Source organism: Vollenhovia emeryi, unplaced genomic scaffold, assembly GCF_000949405.1.
Source record: "Vollenhovia emeryi isolate VEMERY1.0 unplaced genomic scaffold, V.emery_V1.0 DF939232.1, whole genome shotgun sequence".
Lineage (NCBI taxonomy): Eukaryota > Metazoa > Arthropoda > Insecta > Hymenoptera > Formicidae > Vollenhovia > Vollenhovia emeryi.
The window spans coordinates 393,438-411,438 of record NW_011967134.1 but is presented as its reverse complement, the minus strand read 5'-3'; the positions used below and the strand labels follow the sequence as shown (position 1 = coordinate 411,438).

Here is an 18,001-nt window from a genome sequence, read left to right as displayed (position 1 = left end):
TGTGGAGGCAAGAATAAAAGCCGATTGTGCGTCGCTGGCAAATTAACTCATATTCAGTTGCCACTTTCGATAGATTTAATATTGTTATTACAATGCAAGACAAACGCAGACAAATGTGCTGAATAATGAATAACAAGAAACGAACGATAAATTATGAAGCACGTGACGCCCGATAATACATCATTCCACGTGCCGCGACGGAGTAACTTACATTTGTCCCGTTTGAGTTACATTACAAAGTTTGGAATTTATAGACACCGCTAATGCTCGCGAGTCCTCACCACTGACCGCTCTTGCCATTTTCCGACATATTGCGCTTTATTTATAACTTTGCTGACTGTCATTAGTATGTAAATTTTACATGTAATAGATTCAAATTTAAATAGCTACTGTCAGTTTAATTATCCCACATTTGTGTATGTGTGTTTGCCACATATTACCATATCCATTACAGACAAGAAAAAAATTTAAGATAATGAAAATTAGTCAACGAAATATTCTGAAAACTCGGTAGTTTACAATTATTTTTATGAAAATGTATAAAATTATGTAGTATCTCAACAACTAAATCATAGTTAATTTTAATTAGAATCTCTAGAGCAACATCAAAGTAGTTTAATAATTACTTTTTTAAATCCATTAACACCCACTGTGTCATTTTCGGAGTAAAAATTTTATTTGTACAAAGTGGTTTAAAGTAATAATCTTCGTTAAAAATATTCACGCTTCTTTATTTCTTTCTCTTTCAGGCAGTAAATTATTAAGTTATTCTAATATTCATCCGAGTCTTTTAGAAAATAACCACAATTACGGTTTAACTACAATAAAATCCTTCTATGTTAAATTTATTTCAAATTCAATCCTTTGTCCATAAGATTTTGACGAACGCCATGAGCAAATGGTAATTTCAATAACAGATTTTTAAACGTTGTCCATTAACCTGCATACCATTGCTACCTCCATTGCTATTGTAGCCAGAATGAAGTCAGACAAGTGTAATTTCGCGGACTGGGACGCGAAGCTGCGTCAGCCGACTCTCTTTTCAATTTTCCGCCATGCCGGCGGCGGAGACGGTTTTGCTTTAACCCGCGGATTAACCGGCGAGCGGTTGTCGTTTGCCGTACAGTAGCGAGTATATATTGCACGAGTTGGTATTTAATCTAATAACGTGGTTGAAACAGAACACCCTTGGTCTTTTCTTACCATTGTACGCCGCACCTTCGAGATATTCTTGTTCTCTCCAAGACAAAGAGTCGCGCTGCACTTTTCTATTTCTGTACCCGACCAGATATGCAGTCTTTCGTATTACTACATTTCATTTTTATAATTAATTTTTGTCAGTACACGTGTCATATTTTATCAATTTCTTCGTGAAATTTTAGAAAGACAGTCAAAAAGATACTAAACATATAAAATGATTTACTAAAGAATATATTATTTTAAGTTAATGAAATAATTACGGTCACTGAATATGTAATTAACAACTCGATACAAGCAAAGACAATATTATTCATGATAAAATATGTTTCATTATAAGAACGGCTCTGAGAATCGCTTTTATTACAATTAAATAACGCAGAAAATTCATTAAAACCTCGTATTCCGTATTACTTTAATTAAAGTCCAATATTAGACGCAGTTTTACGAGCACTTTATAATGTAAATCTTTTGTATTATAGATAGTTACTGCTTGCAAATTATTTGCCTTCGTTTTACAATGTTATTATTAATATCGTTGTATGTAAAAGTCTGGAAAGCTTCCACGTACAAAAAATACAATGTATAATCGCAAGCCACAGATACATTTAGTATCTTTTCTCATATTGTTATGTATGAAGTTCCGTGTTAAAGCTTTCGCAAGGAACAATCTTGGCTGTGAGAATAAAGAGGAAACTAAATCTTTGCAACTACAGAGCAGTATTCTTTACCGAACAATTTAAGTTTTTGGCAGTTGAAATAATCATAAGTATGAATAAACTTGATAGGGGATCTCAACTGAAAAGAAACGAAATCAGAAAAACTTCTGATATTCTCGTCCGATCTCATCTTTAAGTTAGAATACAGACCAGAGCCGTCAAGAATGAAAACAGTCTCAGATCGGAGGGTGCCATATAACCAACAGAAGTTTTGAAAGCTTACCAATACTCAAAATAATGTAAAACCGGATAGCGACGCAAGAAGTAAGGCGGGTGCCCTCTCGCCTCTTTAAGAAATCACACTCGATTCAATATTTTGTGTATTATTTCGCGCTCTCAGCTTGGAAGCAGCCAACAAATTATACTCGAAGCGACGAGAGATTCAACGCGACGATACACGAGGTATCCGAATACGAGCATCGTTTAAAGAAACAATTATCGTCCGTTGTTATCGCAATGAAGTAATTTCAAGTTAGCTAGCGCTTTCATTTTTCGACCTACAGATTTCATGTCCGAAGAGCGCGAGATATCTGTCTTGCCGGTTAACCGAGCATCGATAGCGAATCGCAAGGATTCAGCGACCACGCGATGAAAAATATATAATAATCTCCTTCAGTATTACCGAATTTTCTGCCAAATGTAAAAAGAAATCATTCGTATTTAATTTCTCGTAATCAATCTCACATCAAATGTGTACTTACGTTTCGTGGCATGATTGACCAAGCCTCGTGGGACGATCGAGATTTCACGACACTTTGTACGACACCTCAGTATTAATCACACGCGACAGGAAAGGAAACGCGAAAAATATACGATTGCACAAAGTTACTATTTGCACTCGGTGTTCGTTGAATACGAGCATTGTTTAAAGAAGCAATTATTGCCATATCCATCGCTGATTGTTCACAGAGAGCGATCGCGGTTTCTTCACGCACTTGTCGCGAACGCGTATCAAGAAAGACCACGATATGCGGAGCGGCGCGGGCCGCTATCCGACCCGTTCAACTGTCGCCGCGTGAATGATAGGAACAATGACAATAGATTGTTTTCGACCGAATCGACCGAAGTGTTTACGGCGCTACGTCATTTCTCGGAACCGACGCTCGGCCTTCAACGCCCGAAATTCCAAATCGAATAATCGGCGAAATTTTCTAATATCTAATATTTTAAAAATAGTTGTACTTACAATAATAATTCACGGACAGAGATTCTACCATGCTCATTCTTCTGTGCGTTTAATTTTGTTACCGTTTGTATTATCAGATTTCTCAAAACAAAATTCGATTTAATTAAATTTTACTTTAAACTAATTAAAAAATTTTTTACACATTCTTCTCTTTTCTGTGTATGAAATATCCTGTACAAAATGATCGGGAACGTTCTTTAAATCATAGCTTTCACAGGTAATGCCTTCTTTTTTCGTGAAAATGTCGATGCAAGTCAACCTTCCAATTTTTATCCGATGTATTATTCTGCACTTGCTGTAACGGCTTATTCGCGCGACGATGGTACTCCTTGAGAATTGATTTTCTTCTCAAGGAGAGCCAAAAAACAATTCACTTTTTCAATGTTCCAGACTAGCGGAAGACGTCAGCTGGCGGGTGACACCTTCCACCCGACAGCTAAATTTGCTATGGTCATCACGCGTCCTGCCGCCAAAGTTTTTCCGGCGTTCGACAAGTTTCCGCCCTATAGTTTCGATTAAACTTTCCTAATTCTAACGTAAGACTAGGGTCCTGGAACAAACTTGGGCATACGAAAATAGCGATATGAAACATCTGAACTTGTTGAAACTGATTGTATATCGTCGGTCAGCATACAAAAGAGAGACACGTGACAATAATTTGATATACGGTACGTCATTATGACATGTATAGAATTTAACTGATAAATTTACTGATAGTTCAGCATCTTTTTGTGCGATATTAGATAAAAAGATATAATAAAGCTAATAATAATGGTATTAACAAAAGGAAATTTTAATTAAATATATTTTAGTATCGTATTTTATAATTAATACAGAATTGTATTGCAACACAGCAATATCAGACACGCGTATTATATTTCATTATTGAATATAATTGAATTTCATTCCATAAGTAACCGGCAGACATCTAAATATACCATTTAAATAAATATATATAGACTGTTTTATAATTATTTTTCATACACTCATAATATTGTTAGAATTGCATGAGAATAACAGTATAACGAAATAAAACACTTGAAATGTTATGATATCAATTTGTATCTCACTTTGTTCAAATGTAGATTTTCTCTCTTTCTGAAGCATTTCATACGCTATGCTTTCACAAAATTCAGGTTTACCATTTGTAAATGTGATACAACAAACACGCATTGTGATACAGTATAATACGTTAAACCGCGCAAAATAGAAACAGCACAAGCCAGGATATGCACATATGCAATGGAGTGTACGAGTGAACAACAGAATGTGGATACGATCCACCAGCAGAAGAAGATACTCCCTTTTTCTAATTTAATCTCTACTCGCGAGTGGCCGATAAAACAGACCGATTTTTCAATTTCGCAAAAGGAATCGAATTCGTGACTGCTACGCGAAGTAGAGCTGCGCTACATTTCCCGAGCAAACGTGTGTTTTTCTTCTAGAAATCTATAATTGGATTGGCTAGCGGGGAATACGCGCACCAATATTATTACTAAAAGTCAAAGCAATTAATAATTATTATCAGTGTTTATTTGGTTCCTACGAAAGTGTTAAATACGAAAACAACAATACGCGAATTATACTAACTCTATTTCTAATCATATTTTCACGAAACAAAAATCTAATAAAAGAAATAATAGAAAAAAAATGAAGTTTCTGGATTGTGCAACTTCTTGCATGTGCCTGTAGCAAATATTAAAATATGCTACATATAAATGAATATTTAAATTATTGATTATTGGTTTCATAATAGAAGAACATGTCTGTGGAAATTTTATGCAAAACATCAGTCTTTTACGAAATAATATATTAATGCATTTGTGATTAAATTGCATGTAACATTTTGTAATTTTCGTAATTAATGTGACATTGTACAGATGGTTTATTATTCTGTTGTTGAATGAAAAATTAAATTTATTTCTGAAGAGCAGTGGAAACCAGTTTTCTACCCTGGTCTGACGGAGTTATTCTGTACAACGAAAAGGACCCCGCACATTTTACATGGAAAATGGCTTTCAGTTAGATTTCGCTGAAATTAACACATGTTATTACCCACACCTTCCTGATTAAAGGTCAATGGACACAGCCTCCTAAAGGTAATAGTTTCGGAGCTACAAAACTTCAAAAGTCTTAATATTAGGATTTGCAGGCGAAGCTAACATACTGCTTAGGAGTTAATTTTTGTCCATTACCGAAGTTTATTGTGTAAAATGAGTAAATAAGAATAACTAATAGATTCTGTTAACTTATTCCTATCATTAATTTATATTATTATTACCTTGTTTTTAAATTATGTATTTTATAAACTGAACACATAACTATGCTATTTTCAACTATTAAGTAATTATTTGGAAACTTCGTATTTATGTATTATAATTTTAAATTAAATTATCCATGCAATATCTTTGTTGCAAATTGTAATACATTTAGAACCAGCATTTTAAAATAAAACTTTAATAAATTACTAATATTTATTAGCATTAAAAAAATTTTTAGCATTAAACGCTGTGAGTTAAGAGGACCAAATTAAAATCCTGTTTGAGTAAAATCCAATTTGATAAAAGTCCCTAACATTTAATTCGTTTAATAAATAATTCCTATCAAATCGTTCCTATAATGATTGCATATTTTATACGTAGTTAATTAATGAAATTCTCTAGAAAATGAAATATCAGTAAATTCATTATCATATAACACATATTAATTAATAACATTTATTATGAATATTTATAAACCCTCAAAATTCTGTCGTTGTAAAATATTGAAATAGCCACAATAGCTCCATTTATTAAATTTAGATATGTTTTGTATTCATTTGCCAAATTTCTTTGTAATCATTTTTTACAAATTTTTCGTTTAACACACAATTCCACACAATGTAATAAAAAATATGATTCAATAATTTTACAAATAAATATTATTGACAATATTTTCTAGTTTACTGTAAACCTCTGTGAATCGTGGATCATGTATCGGTGACAGAGAAATACATACACGTGTGAGAGATTTAGTTCTGTTATCATGCATTGTAAAAAAATTTATTTTCCTCGAATGTATTTCCGTAATAAATTTGCAAAAATGCTTACTATTAATTAAATGAATATCTCAGCAAGTTTCGTGCACATAAATATATTAGATAAGACAGTAGTTGTGTTTCTTCACAATAAATGCGACTATAACAACGTATTAATATTATTTAGAAAGGTTTAAAAGAGTTTCTTAATGTACATTTTATGCTATCTATATTTTATTTCAAAGCTTTGTAATTCTAAAAGAATTTTTACTGTCTTATCTATAATAAATACAAGGAAAAGCTGAATTGTTCTATCGTAGCGTTTTATGTGCGCTATTTCTTTAACATTATCGAACTGATATCTTAGGTTTTACGAAAGATTAAACTTTTTAATGCTACGCCCGAGGTATATACTGAAGGTAACCCTTTAGTGGCGAAACTCTGACAAGATTAACTGAAAGACATTTCCTTTCATAAGTCCCTAAAAACCTTGCAGAAAGATACAGAGGAAGAGTATGTCTGTACTCATATTTCTAAAAGAAGAAAATAAAGAAAGTGAGAGACAAAGTACATATGTGCCGAGGACGACGTTGGCTTATACGCGGTACTATGTTTTGCGCAATATGTTATACTATAAAGATATTGTACTTTTTAAGTATCTAACGCATGTTGGTATATAATAGTTACGGTCTTTTCTCAATTTCATCCTTTCTCGTTTCATTTAAGCAAAATCGTATAAACGAGATGCACTGTTTTGCTCCCTTCTACATTCATAGAATATCACGAAATTGCTGTAGCATGTGGGCGAATGAAAATTTCCTTTTCTTTAAATTGCTGTAAAAAATCAGACCATTAAAAAGTTAAAACGTGTGAACAAATGTTACTTTAAATTTGGTGGAAAATTCGGAGAAGTTTAAAAGTCCGAATAAAAATTAATGACAGATAAAACTAGAAAAGCGTTACTTTACGTTCAGGCGAATTGACGCAATTCTTGCGGTCCGACGAGGATTCAACGGACTTAAAATAAACACGGCACCCCTGCACGGTATAAATAGCGCGCAGGAAAGTGTTTCAGATGTTTTAAACCGTTCCTACTTCGAAGCGAGCGGTGGTTTGGAGTACGACACTTGAGACTCGTTATTTCGCATTGCGTTGCGACGCGCCATCATCGTGCGCGCGAGCTGACACAAGATGCTCGAGAGTACGCGAGCGGGTGCACTCTTACGCTCGTATTCGCGCTCGCTTCATGTCTCCCTAACGAACGTTTAAACTGCGAACACACATACGTATAATTCCGGTACATCCAACCGGAAAATGAGCGTAGCTGCTCGCACTGACTGACTGACTGACTGACTGATTGACACACACACACACACACACATACACAATCAGATGTGACATCAACATCGGTATGTTGGTATCTCTTTAGCTCTCAGATTAATCGACATTCAAAACGTCCTGAAACCATCGGGTGTCATTCTCATCACGGACTTTTGGCCAATTTAAAAACAATTTGCCTTTAATAAGAATATCGAGATAAGTTTCTTCAAATTGCCAGTATAATAATAAAATTCCAAATTTTATTAGACCACAGCTGGCCACATTTGTTAATTAACCGGTCAATGCGGAAACTTTATTGCGAAAAATATTACCTCAGCCGTACAAATATCGAGATATTTGTAGTTTCTTAATAAGTGGCAACTGAAAAGTCAGAGTCTCGGTCTCAAAATAATTAATAGAAAAGTTTAATATTTGGCGCTAGTTATAAATAAATGCAATATTGGAGAAGAACGTGGACGATGAACGCACTTTCTCGACATTTCTGTGAGATAAAAATGGTCTCGAAATTGATCGAGAAAGGAACATCTGTAATTTTAGGACACTGTGTAGCGTACGGAGCGAAGTTAATACTCTTACGACGTGTGCATAGCCGAGTAATCCGGTCTTTATGAATGACGCAGGTGTCGTCTTGCGGCGCTGCACAATGTGCGATCATAAAGGGAGTACTCTTCTGCCTGATGGATCTTTCGAAATTTCAGTATCTCGAAAACGAGTGCCTCGAGTGCTCTCGTGCTCTTGTATATTGCGTGTTTCTTTATTGTCGACGCTGATTTTCAAGCTCCATTCAGCAGTAGGATTGGAGTTACAATGGGCCAAATCTCCTAGGAGAGCGATATTGTCGGGAATTCACTGGCATACATTTTTGCCTTTAATTTCCAATTTCACATTGTATCGTTAGTTTCATCTTAAATTCTAGTATTTAGGGTGCAAACATCATTTTCACTTCATTTTCCATCAAGGAAATTTTGCATTGATGCGCAGTAACCATTTCTTTCAGCAGAAGAAAGTCCTCTATTATGAGATAAGTTTCGAATATGAGATAGCAGGTTTTCAACATCCAAATTCAATCACAAGTCTTTTTTCGCAACGAATACACATTCTAACAATGAATTTTCCGCTAAACAGATTTCGCTCCAAAGGCAATAAATTCACGGTGAAATCAACTGACGACGCCTATTAATTCAACAGAAATCCCCGCTGTCCCATATTAGGATCCTATCTCATAATAGGGGACTCTCCTCTATTCGAACTAATCTACGCTTTTAGTCCGTCAATAAAGGTTTCAGTCAAACGATGCAATATATTTGATGTGTAAATATAAATGAAATACATCATTTTCTCGCAATACTCGCAGTATGGAAGAAAATCAGTAAAAAAAAAACCCAACTAACCAAAAGCAAAATATAAAAAATCCTAAGATACGTAGTCGACTATATTTTCAGATAATATCGGTGCGATCGTACGAATTCTTTTTCCAGGTTCCGACGTGAAAGATATACCGCAGCCTTCCCGTCGTCGCGACTTGAAAAAGGTGCATGTGCGTATTATCCCCATACCGCGGCTTTCCCTTAACAGTAGACATAGTGGCGCCTTTACCAACCATTATTTTCTACGTAGCCAGGAAAAGGCAGGGGCTTTTGCAGTGCTCACAATAGAGTTAACGCGCGGCGGAAAGGTCCCTCAAATACACTTTGAAAACAAGCTTTCTATCGTATCTGTGCTTTCAGGGAACAGCGCCCGCGTATTTGTGCGCGTCATTGGGTAATATTTGTACACGGACGTTGGTTGACACTACACCCCTCAAACTTTTTTCACTTATATTCATGTAAAGAATGGAATATTCGTTCGCTCAAATGCGCTGCGGATACATACACAAAAATATATTCATAGTCGTGTAATTTTGTGAAAATACATACAATTATGATGTCCAGTACAAAATATCCAAATTTTTTTTTATAAATTATGACGTTTATATATTTATTCTTATTTTAAGCCAGTGACCCAATTGATGTGTAGATTCTACATGGAAACAAAAATATCAAAAATATGAAAAAGAATTTGTACGAAACTTTGTTTGTAAGGAAATCAAAAACACATGTCAAAAAGTATGTTGTATCAAAACAGAGAAACTATGGTGAAAATTTTTCAACTTCAAAATTGGATGTATTTTCTAAAGCACGAAGAAAGAAAGTTATAAAGATATTTTACTGCATATTTTTTTACGACCCTTTCATACTAGAATCAATACAACGAATCATGTTTTTCGTGTATCTTATTCTTAGTGTATTGATTACTTTATATAAAAGTATGCGGAGCAGTTTCGTTGCAGTCATCGACCAGGGAACACCTCGAGGGCGTATGAATAATTGTAATGCAGCGTCAAATTTAGATAATTATTCATATAAATAGTTGCACTACAAATAACTAAATTATTACGCAACCATTACGTCGTCTCGTATTATTTAATTCTTAAAATTGCTGTTATAAATATATTAAAATGACATAGCAGTTAAGATTTGATATAGTACTAAAAAGGGTATTTAGATATAAAATATAATATCAAACATCTATTTCTGAAATTTTTGTATTAATTTTCTCAGTAAATTTCTCTTTCCTCAGTTTGAAAATTAAATATATTTTATAATGCATTTCTGGTGTTTCCAGATTTGACTAACTTATTTATTGAATAAATTGAAAAAGAGGAAACAGACTCAAGAGAAAAATAATGAAAAGTTGGCATTTTCTTTTTTTTCGACATTTCGGGACAAGAAATATTTCAAGATTAGCTGCTTCGAAAATCAATTTGGTAATAATGAAATTCCATTATAAATAGGAATATATTAACATAGGTCATGTATGCTCTAATTCGACCCTAACAAGGTCCTCGTTTATTGAGGCCAGCATTCCAAAAATTCTTCGAAGTCCGTCTAAAGAATTCGATGCCGCTACTCCGGCAAAATTAAATTTTAAGCACACCCTGACAACCCGATACCCCGATAGCACAACGGATCCATTGATTCGCGCGGCACATACGGGGTCTGCATAACAAAAGACGATCCAACGTTACGAAAGAAGACACTTTAGCGAAACTTTCGAGCGTCACCCGTGCAACGGAGGGGAGGGGGTCTCTTCTCATTCATTCTCTGTCTCTCTTACTCTCTCATGTTAATATCTGTTTGAGCATGCCACGCCTTGTTCTACCGTTGGCGCATCGCACCCCCGAAGAGAAGGGATTGCCCCGCACGTACCTATTATCCACCCTTTCTCTTCTCTCGAGTAGACACAGAGGCGCCTTTACCGGGACACAATTTTGTGTATAGGAGGAAAAGGCTGCTGCTGACTAATGGCGCGCACTAATTGTGCCGCCTGCAGCACACGAAGGTGCAGAAAAGCCCATAGTTACAAGCCGCTATGAAGTAATGCGAGGCAGACGAGAGATTCACGTGCATATGAGAGTGTACGCGCGTGCACACGAGCGTGTACGTGGGCAAACGGGGTGGGGTAGGAGAGTTGTTGGAGGCAGCCCGATGAAGGGCGGGAGGATGTCGGAGGAAGTTCCTAGCTGCTGGAAAGCCCCGAGTGCACTTATACACGGAAAAGAAAAGACTGAGAGGAAGGGGTATTGCTGGCAGACGCGATAAATAGATTAAACTTGCCCCTGGACTCCCTCTTTTGATGGTGTGTTAAGCGGAAATATATGGATGGCACGCGACCGGTGCCATGACAATAAGTCGACACCGGTACAATACCGACGATGCAATTCGCCGTGCCAGGCTTTTTTAACATTATATCATGAAAGTCACTGCACTTCTGATTCATTTTTTTTTAATGTAATTCAATTATCTCCATAGACTAAGACGCGTATAATTTCAATCAGTTAAAAATGCAACGGTGAAATAGTCTCCCCTTTCATTTATTCTAATAATTGCGCCCTACAACTATACATGTATACTATTTATACATTGCAATACAATATCTTTTCGAGAACCATAAAATATTGTCGTGAAAGAAACTTTCTTCCTGCTCGATTACATACGCGATATATCTTTAATTTATCGTTAACACCCATATGTGTATACGTGTTGATATTCGCGCAGTGTGTACCCGGAATTGTTAAGATAACGATAAACTCACAGGCTTAATTAATAATAATAATTATCTTCGTTCCGTGTTATCGCCAATGATAGTACGCGGATGAATGACTTATTTCCGGGAACATCCGAATAGATAGCAATTATAAATGCAACAATAAATACCGCGAGTTCATTTGACGGCAGTTAAAATAGATTAATAAAGTTGTGTGGATAGCAGCAAATTACGGTAACCATTAAGAATGGACAGTTTTGATTACGGTCGTGATTGATTACTAAAAGACGACGCTTTATATTTGACTACTGCCAAAATATTATGTTCAAACATTGAGGTATTTGTAAACCTGCAATTTGTACAATCCGTAAATGCGTATTCATTTAACAATCTGATGGCAATATGAACTTTTGTTTTGTATAAATATACAAGCGGACGTATGTGACGCTAACCAATACATGGTATGTGCGTAATATAATTAGTGTATAAACGTATTTTCAACTATTTGCAAAATATCATCGTCCGATTTTTCGCCATCTTTATTTGTAAAGGCAGGGAGAAAGAGCCAATGTGTGCTAACCGCAAGTGTCCATGCGAAATTATCCAATATGGAATTTTTTAAATTAATTTATTAAAATATCCATATAAATAAATTGTTGGATCAAAACCGTATGTTAAAAAACCAATGTAAAAAAATTGTAAAGCTTTGTAATATTGTTCCAATATTTTTCTCGTTCCATAGCCCATGACACAATGTCGGCATAGTTGGAGACAAAACTCTTTAATTCCACTCTCGAAAAAATTCGAACTAGCTATTTCTTATCGCCACACACATTTTTATTTGCTCGGTAAAGTCATATTTTTAATATTCAACCTAAAAACGTTCATCCTCGTCGATGTGACTCCTCTCACACATCTCCAGATTATCCAGTATTGACTGCCTCCGGCAATCCTGCGGCGACGCGACGATCCTCTGCCAGAGATTTCGTCGAGGGCAAAACTCCTGCCTTCCACGCGAATCGATCTTTTCGGTCAGAATAGAGTCCCAATGAGGCGTAGGAATGAAAGGACATCATGGAAGAAAAGGAAGTCAAGAGAAGAGTGAATAAGTACGAAAGAGAGACAAAAACTTTAATGCAGCGTATCGAAAAGGAAAAAAAGGAAGGAAGAAAGACGAGAACGATCCTATTATCTCCCTACGAGGGGCAGATCGATATATTCAAGATGTATTCAAGAGAAGCGGTAATAAAAAAAGAAAAAGGAGACGGATAGTAAGTGGCGGCGGATTAAGGTGGAGACGGAAGAGGGAAAGGGCGGGTACCAAACGACTTCGATTGTGAGAAACAAGCTCGTGGGAAGGAAGAGGACACATATACGCACAAAGAGTACGGCGAGGACAGGCGTTTCTTTTTACTTCTCGCTTTGGAACGGGAGACCGAGGTCGTGACATTATCGCGACGGTATTAACTCGAATCCGTTAGGTCAAACCGCAATCAGCTGCAACGAGCAGAGTCGACGATCCCAGGGGAGAAACGGGAAAGGGCACAGTGAAACGTAAGATGCCGGCCAGGGCGTCGCCCGAGCCAGCAAAATGGAAGCTATCGCGTATGAGAGTCTCCCCCAAGTCGAGTTTGGGCAAATGACCGTATCTTCATAGCTAGCCGGAATATCGAAGGGGTCCAGTTTCCCGGCTTGATGTTTTCATCCGCGCGCCCGCGCAGGCGAGAAAACCAACAGTTCCGCTCGCTTCGTTACGCCGAATTGTACTTGAACGCGACGCGGCGCTTGCGGAGTACTTGGGGTGGGCGGCTGGCTAAGATATTACGCTTTTTCCAGAACGTTAAACTTCCCCGATCAGTTTCTCCAACCGAGGGCTTTCGGAACCAGATCAAATTTTCTCCCACGAATTTCCAATGCAGTTATACTGTTTCGAATTGCTGGAATAATGCAGCCGGATACATTCTCGATAATTAAAAATAGAAAGTATATTAAGACGGTTACTAATTCATCAACCATCGATATACAATATAACTTCATGAGGATAATTTAAACGGTAAAAGTTTGCGGCTATGAGTTCATTTTTTACTATACTCATATCATTCGTCTTCGCGCACTGTTTCTTTTAATAAATTATATAACATTAAGCATTTGGCAAACTGTCTTGAATATATCACAAAAAGATACGAATAATATAGCTGTTTAACAATACAGATTTAATATATAGATTCAGGAAATGTAGATCACAGACTGAATTGAATAAAGTTTCCCAAACTTTACACAGAAAAGAGATTTGATGGTGGCAGAATTTTTGTAGACGCAGCAGATTTTTCTTGTAGATATGCAGACACAAGGACGTGCTTCAGACAGAAAGAAACGAGGAGGGTGGCAAAGAGCCGAGCGAACTGTAACCATTCTCACAATTTGTCCAAAATCAAATAGAATGCGTTAAAAATGTTTGTGGCGGCGCACGCTTAAGTAGCACGTTTAGTCGCGCTGAAAAATATATATAATTACGTTTCCGTTAAACGAGATGTTCAAAACAGATGGGCGTAATTATCTCTTGTTGTTAGTCGCCCAAACAAAAATTCCCATTTCACTTTGACGATGCAGATAAAAATTTACCCTGTTCTTACAAACAGATTACTTGCAGATAAATTTCTGTAGCTATAAGTATTTTCATTCGTTTTGCTAAATACTTTATTTAACCTGATTACACAATTTTCACTATTTTAATTTCACTTTTTCCCTTTTCTTTTTTTCATCAAAGATAACTACACAAACATTTAAAAATGAATTTTAAGAATGTTATTCAGTACTGAATTTAACTTAAAAATAAAATGTAAAACAAAAATTAATAGCTTGAGATGTAATTTATTCAATTAAATATATATCTGCAGTCTGTTAAGAAAAAATTGAAGAATAATTATATTAAAATAATTTCTGAATGCTACAAGTCTTTACAAAATAGAAGGGATTAGAATGAACATTGCTAACCAAGGAATTGTCATAAAAGTGATAAAAGTTTGCAGGAGATTTCAATTTCAATTCTCAAAACTTTAAAATTAAAATCAAGGTTTCCATCTCGTTCCTGATATTTCAAGAAGATTTTGACTCTCAGGATTCGACATCAGTTCAACTTTCTTATTTTTCTCAATTACCTGTACTTTCTAAGAATAAATGCGAAAAAAATATATGGTGCGCTCACTTTTGCACCACCTACCGAGTGATTTAACTCCGCTACGAGTTGCAAGAAGCTGCGAACGAAATTAACGGTCGATCATTTGGATTTTTTCACGTAAATTACGTTCTAGAATGTATACGCGAAACTCCCGCAAATCGCTCTTGGATTATGAAAATGGAAACTTGGTGAGCGATTTATCTCAGGCCGGAAGCCGGCGAGCCAACGGTTGTATATGTTACGACCTGGTGTCGGCCACAGTGTTTCCTGAAAGTTCGATTTGTACGAAACGCGTCCAACTTTGGCCTGCTTCTTGTTGAAATTTTTTCGATCCGGCTACGGGAATCGTGCAATTTATAATCTGTGGAAACTTCGCCGAAAGTCGGTCGCGATCTGAGAAGTGGTTGCGCAAGTTTATATCCTAAGGGGCATTTTTTATGATATTCCACTCGGAATTTAATGCAGTACTTTCTCTTAAACACTACATGTTTCAATAAGTACCGAAATTACCGACATATAAAATTCGTATTTTAATTAGTATAATTATGTTCGTGACTTTTTTAGTTTGTGTCCAAATTAATTAAGGCGCTATGAATTAATTAAGTAATATGAATGGAGTATTTTTATACGTCTATTTGGTAAGAAAACTACGAGGGGTAAACCGCGCTGACTAAAATCATGTACACCAATGCCTACTAATGCCCAGTGGGCATTAGTTTATCTTATTTCTTTCGTTTTATCTTATTTTATCTTTATAATGCCCCAGCAAGGCCTAATGCCCAAAAAAATGCCTAGTAATGTCCAGTAATGCCACAAATCTGTACACCACAATGCCATCAGCGGTTCACCCCTCGGAAAACTACAATAATAATGCATCAATATTGAGTGAAATTAGTTCATCAATTCGATGGTAGTAAGCAGTAGGTTTATCACGTTAAAAAGAAACCCAAATATTTATTAAAATAGCATGCGAGAAATACCACTTATGGCTGAATTGTTCTTGAAAGTTTAGCTATGTATACACGCATGTTACATATTAGAAGAAAGACTCTTGAGATGGAATCTACGTCATTTTGCGGCGAAATATTCTTTGAAAATCAACCCGCGCGAAAAATATCTCGCTATATTTTTCGTGCTGCAGTTTCTCTCGTAAAAAGAAGAGAAACGCGTTACCGTATTCCCGTCGGGAGGAATTAAAGCTGGTATAAAAGTGAGTTATACGCATTTCAACACGCAGCACGACACTTTTTTCCACGTCTTCGGTTGTTCTAACAATCTATCGAGGGTATGTACTATACGTACACACGTACAGGTGCAGAAACGATATCATTTACACTCAACATAGAGCAAAAGTTCTTCATAATACTCGAAAAAGTGTACCTTCTCTTTTACCTAATTAAATGCATGTTTTGTTTTATCTGTTACAAAGTACAAAACAATTGGTGAGTCACATATCATAAAATTTTCTCCAAGACATACGATTAACTTATTTATTCTTTCGTAATATGCAAACAAGCACAGATTTGTATTAGTATAAAGACAAATTAATTGCATCACTAAATTAACCTAGCGACATTCAAAAGCACTCGTATTTAAAAGGACATAAAACGTAAGAAAAATAATTTCTGCAAATTTTTTCATCTATTAAGTTTAAATTAATGGTCGTTAAGTCCTTGATAAATTCCAAGAATATCAAAAACATTTCGAGTTAAAAACCTTCATAAATCTCTTAAGATTCACAATCATTTATTTCTGTCTCTAGTAACGTGTGAAATATTCGTTACACCATCTGGTAAGTTAAGTACATATATCAAATAATTTTAATGGTGTCCAAAAATTAGTCAAAGATACTCAAACGATCTACAATATAAATTATTCTATCGAATAGACTAAGAGTTTGGAAAAAGAAAAAATTCCGCAGTCTCCTCGGAGCTGCAGTAAATATCTCTTCCTTTCCCTCTCCTCTCTTTCTTTTACTTTTCTCCCGTTGTAATTTCTAACAAAGATAATTCTACATTTCAGCGATGTTTCCAACTATTGTTAGATCTATTTTTCTCTTTCAATTCTCTCTCTCTCTCACTTCTTGGATCTTACAAAAGAGGAAAGTACCACGTTCGAATTTCTCTGTAATTATTAGACGTGGTACAAGTGCCTGATTTCTGATATAGAAATTTGCTATAGATTGAGTTTAACTGTAACTAATAGCGACTGTAACTTAGACTTACTTTCTTGGTACACAACATTATCTAAGAGTTTCTATCACGTAATACAAATCTACTGGTAAAACTTGTAAAATATATTACAGAAAAATGAACCTTGCTTTGTTAACTCCTTTGCAAGTAACTCGTTTCAGTTCTGTAAATGTGTTTTTCCTTTAATGCTTCCAATATGTCTGAATTCGACTTCTATTAACTTTATTTGACATTAATAATATAGAAATAAATTTACGTATTCATACGTAACAATGCTTTTCTCTTCAAACTAATGCATATACATAGGAAATATTATCGAAATGTGTGCGTTCTACTGATAATAATTTATTTCCCAATTAAATCGCGAAATCAATATTTCTATTAAACACTTTGTATTTCAATCACATTTTCACTCAATATGCTGGATGATCGTTTTAATATGCAATTATTAATTTATAGAGTATGTAGACTTTTGTGACTATATAATATTATGCAATTGTCAAACACATAGAATGCCAGGAAAATTGTGCTGCATTGAGATATTCTCATTCTCGTGTGTATTAAATTCTCTGATATTTATATTACTTTTACAATTGTACTCGTAGTTTGCTTTCATTCATTGCAGAAGCTACCATCATTACAACTTTTACAAAAGATAAATATCTTTACAGTAAACATATTTTTATATTCGTAATGTTTTAAATTAAAAAAATACTAATATAATCTTTACTTATACAAACGAATAAACGTAACGTTATACAAGTTAGTACAGTATGGACTTTAATATAAAGATTCCTTTATAATTAGAAAACTTAGTTAATTACGAAAGAGAGAGAAAGAGAGAGCGAGAGAGAGAGAGAATCTTTGAAATTTTTGAAGAAATAAAAGTGTAAAAAGAAAGCTTTAGATTCCTACGGTCGGAACACGTCACTGTTATGAACAAACAAGCAATGCATTATGTTTCATCCAAGATGTATCTCATTGTCAGGAAGAAGTCACACTGGTTGAATGAAATATCTCCCGCGGGATTTATATAAACTCGGAATTCACTTCAACTAGCCATTGCTGTCTGGGGTATATACGGTT

The 18,001-nt window shown here is 35.3% G+C and overlaps 1 protein-coding gene across 3 annotated transcripts in view; it reads right to left on the bottom strand.

Annotated features, from left to right (window-relative positions):
• Positions 1–18,001, bottom strand: part of LOC105560356 (semaphorin-1A-like) — a 219,804-nt gene that overhangs the window by 63,608 nt on the left and 138,195 nt on the right. Inside the window, exon 1 of one of the 3 annotated variants that reach the window (XM_012009415.1) lies at positions 2,618–2,693. The exons of the other annotated variants lie outside the window; for them this stretch is intronic. Within the exon in view, the coding sequence (XP_011864805.1) occupies positions 2,618–2,629 (12 nt within the window). The 5' untranslated portion in view covers positions 2,630–2,693. Of the gene's footprint in view, positions 1–2,617; positions 2,694–18,001 lie in introns of those variants that run through there. 3 annotated transcript variants of the gene reach the window in all.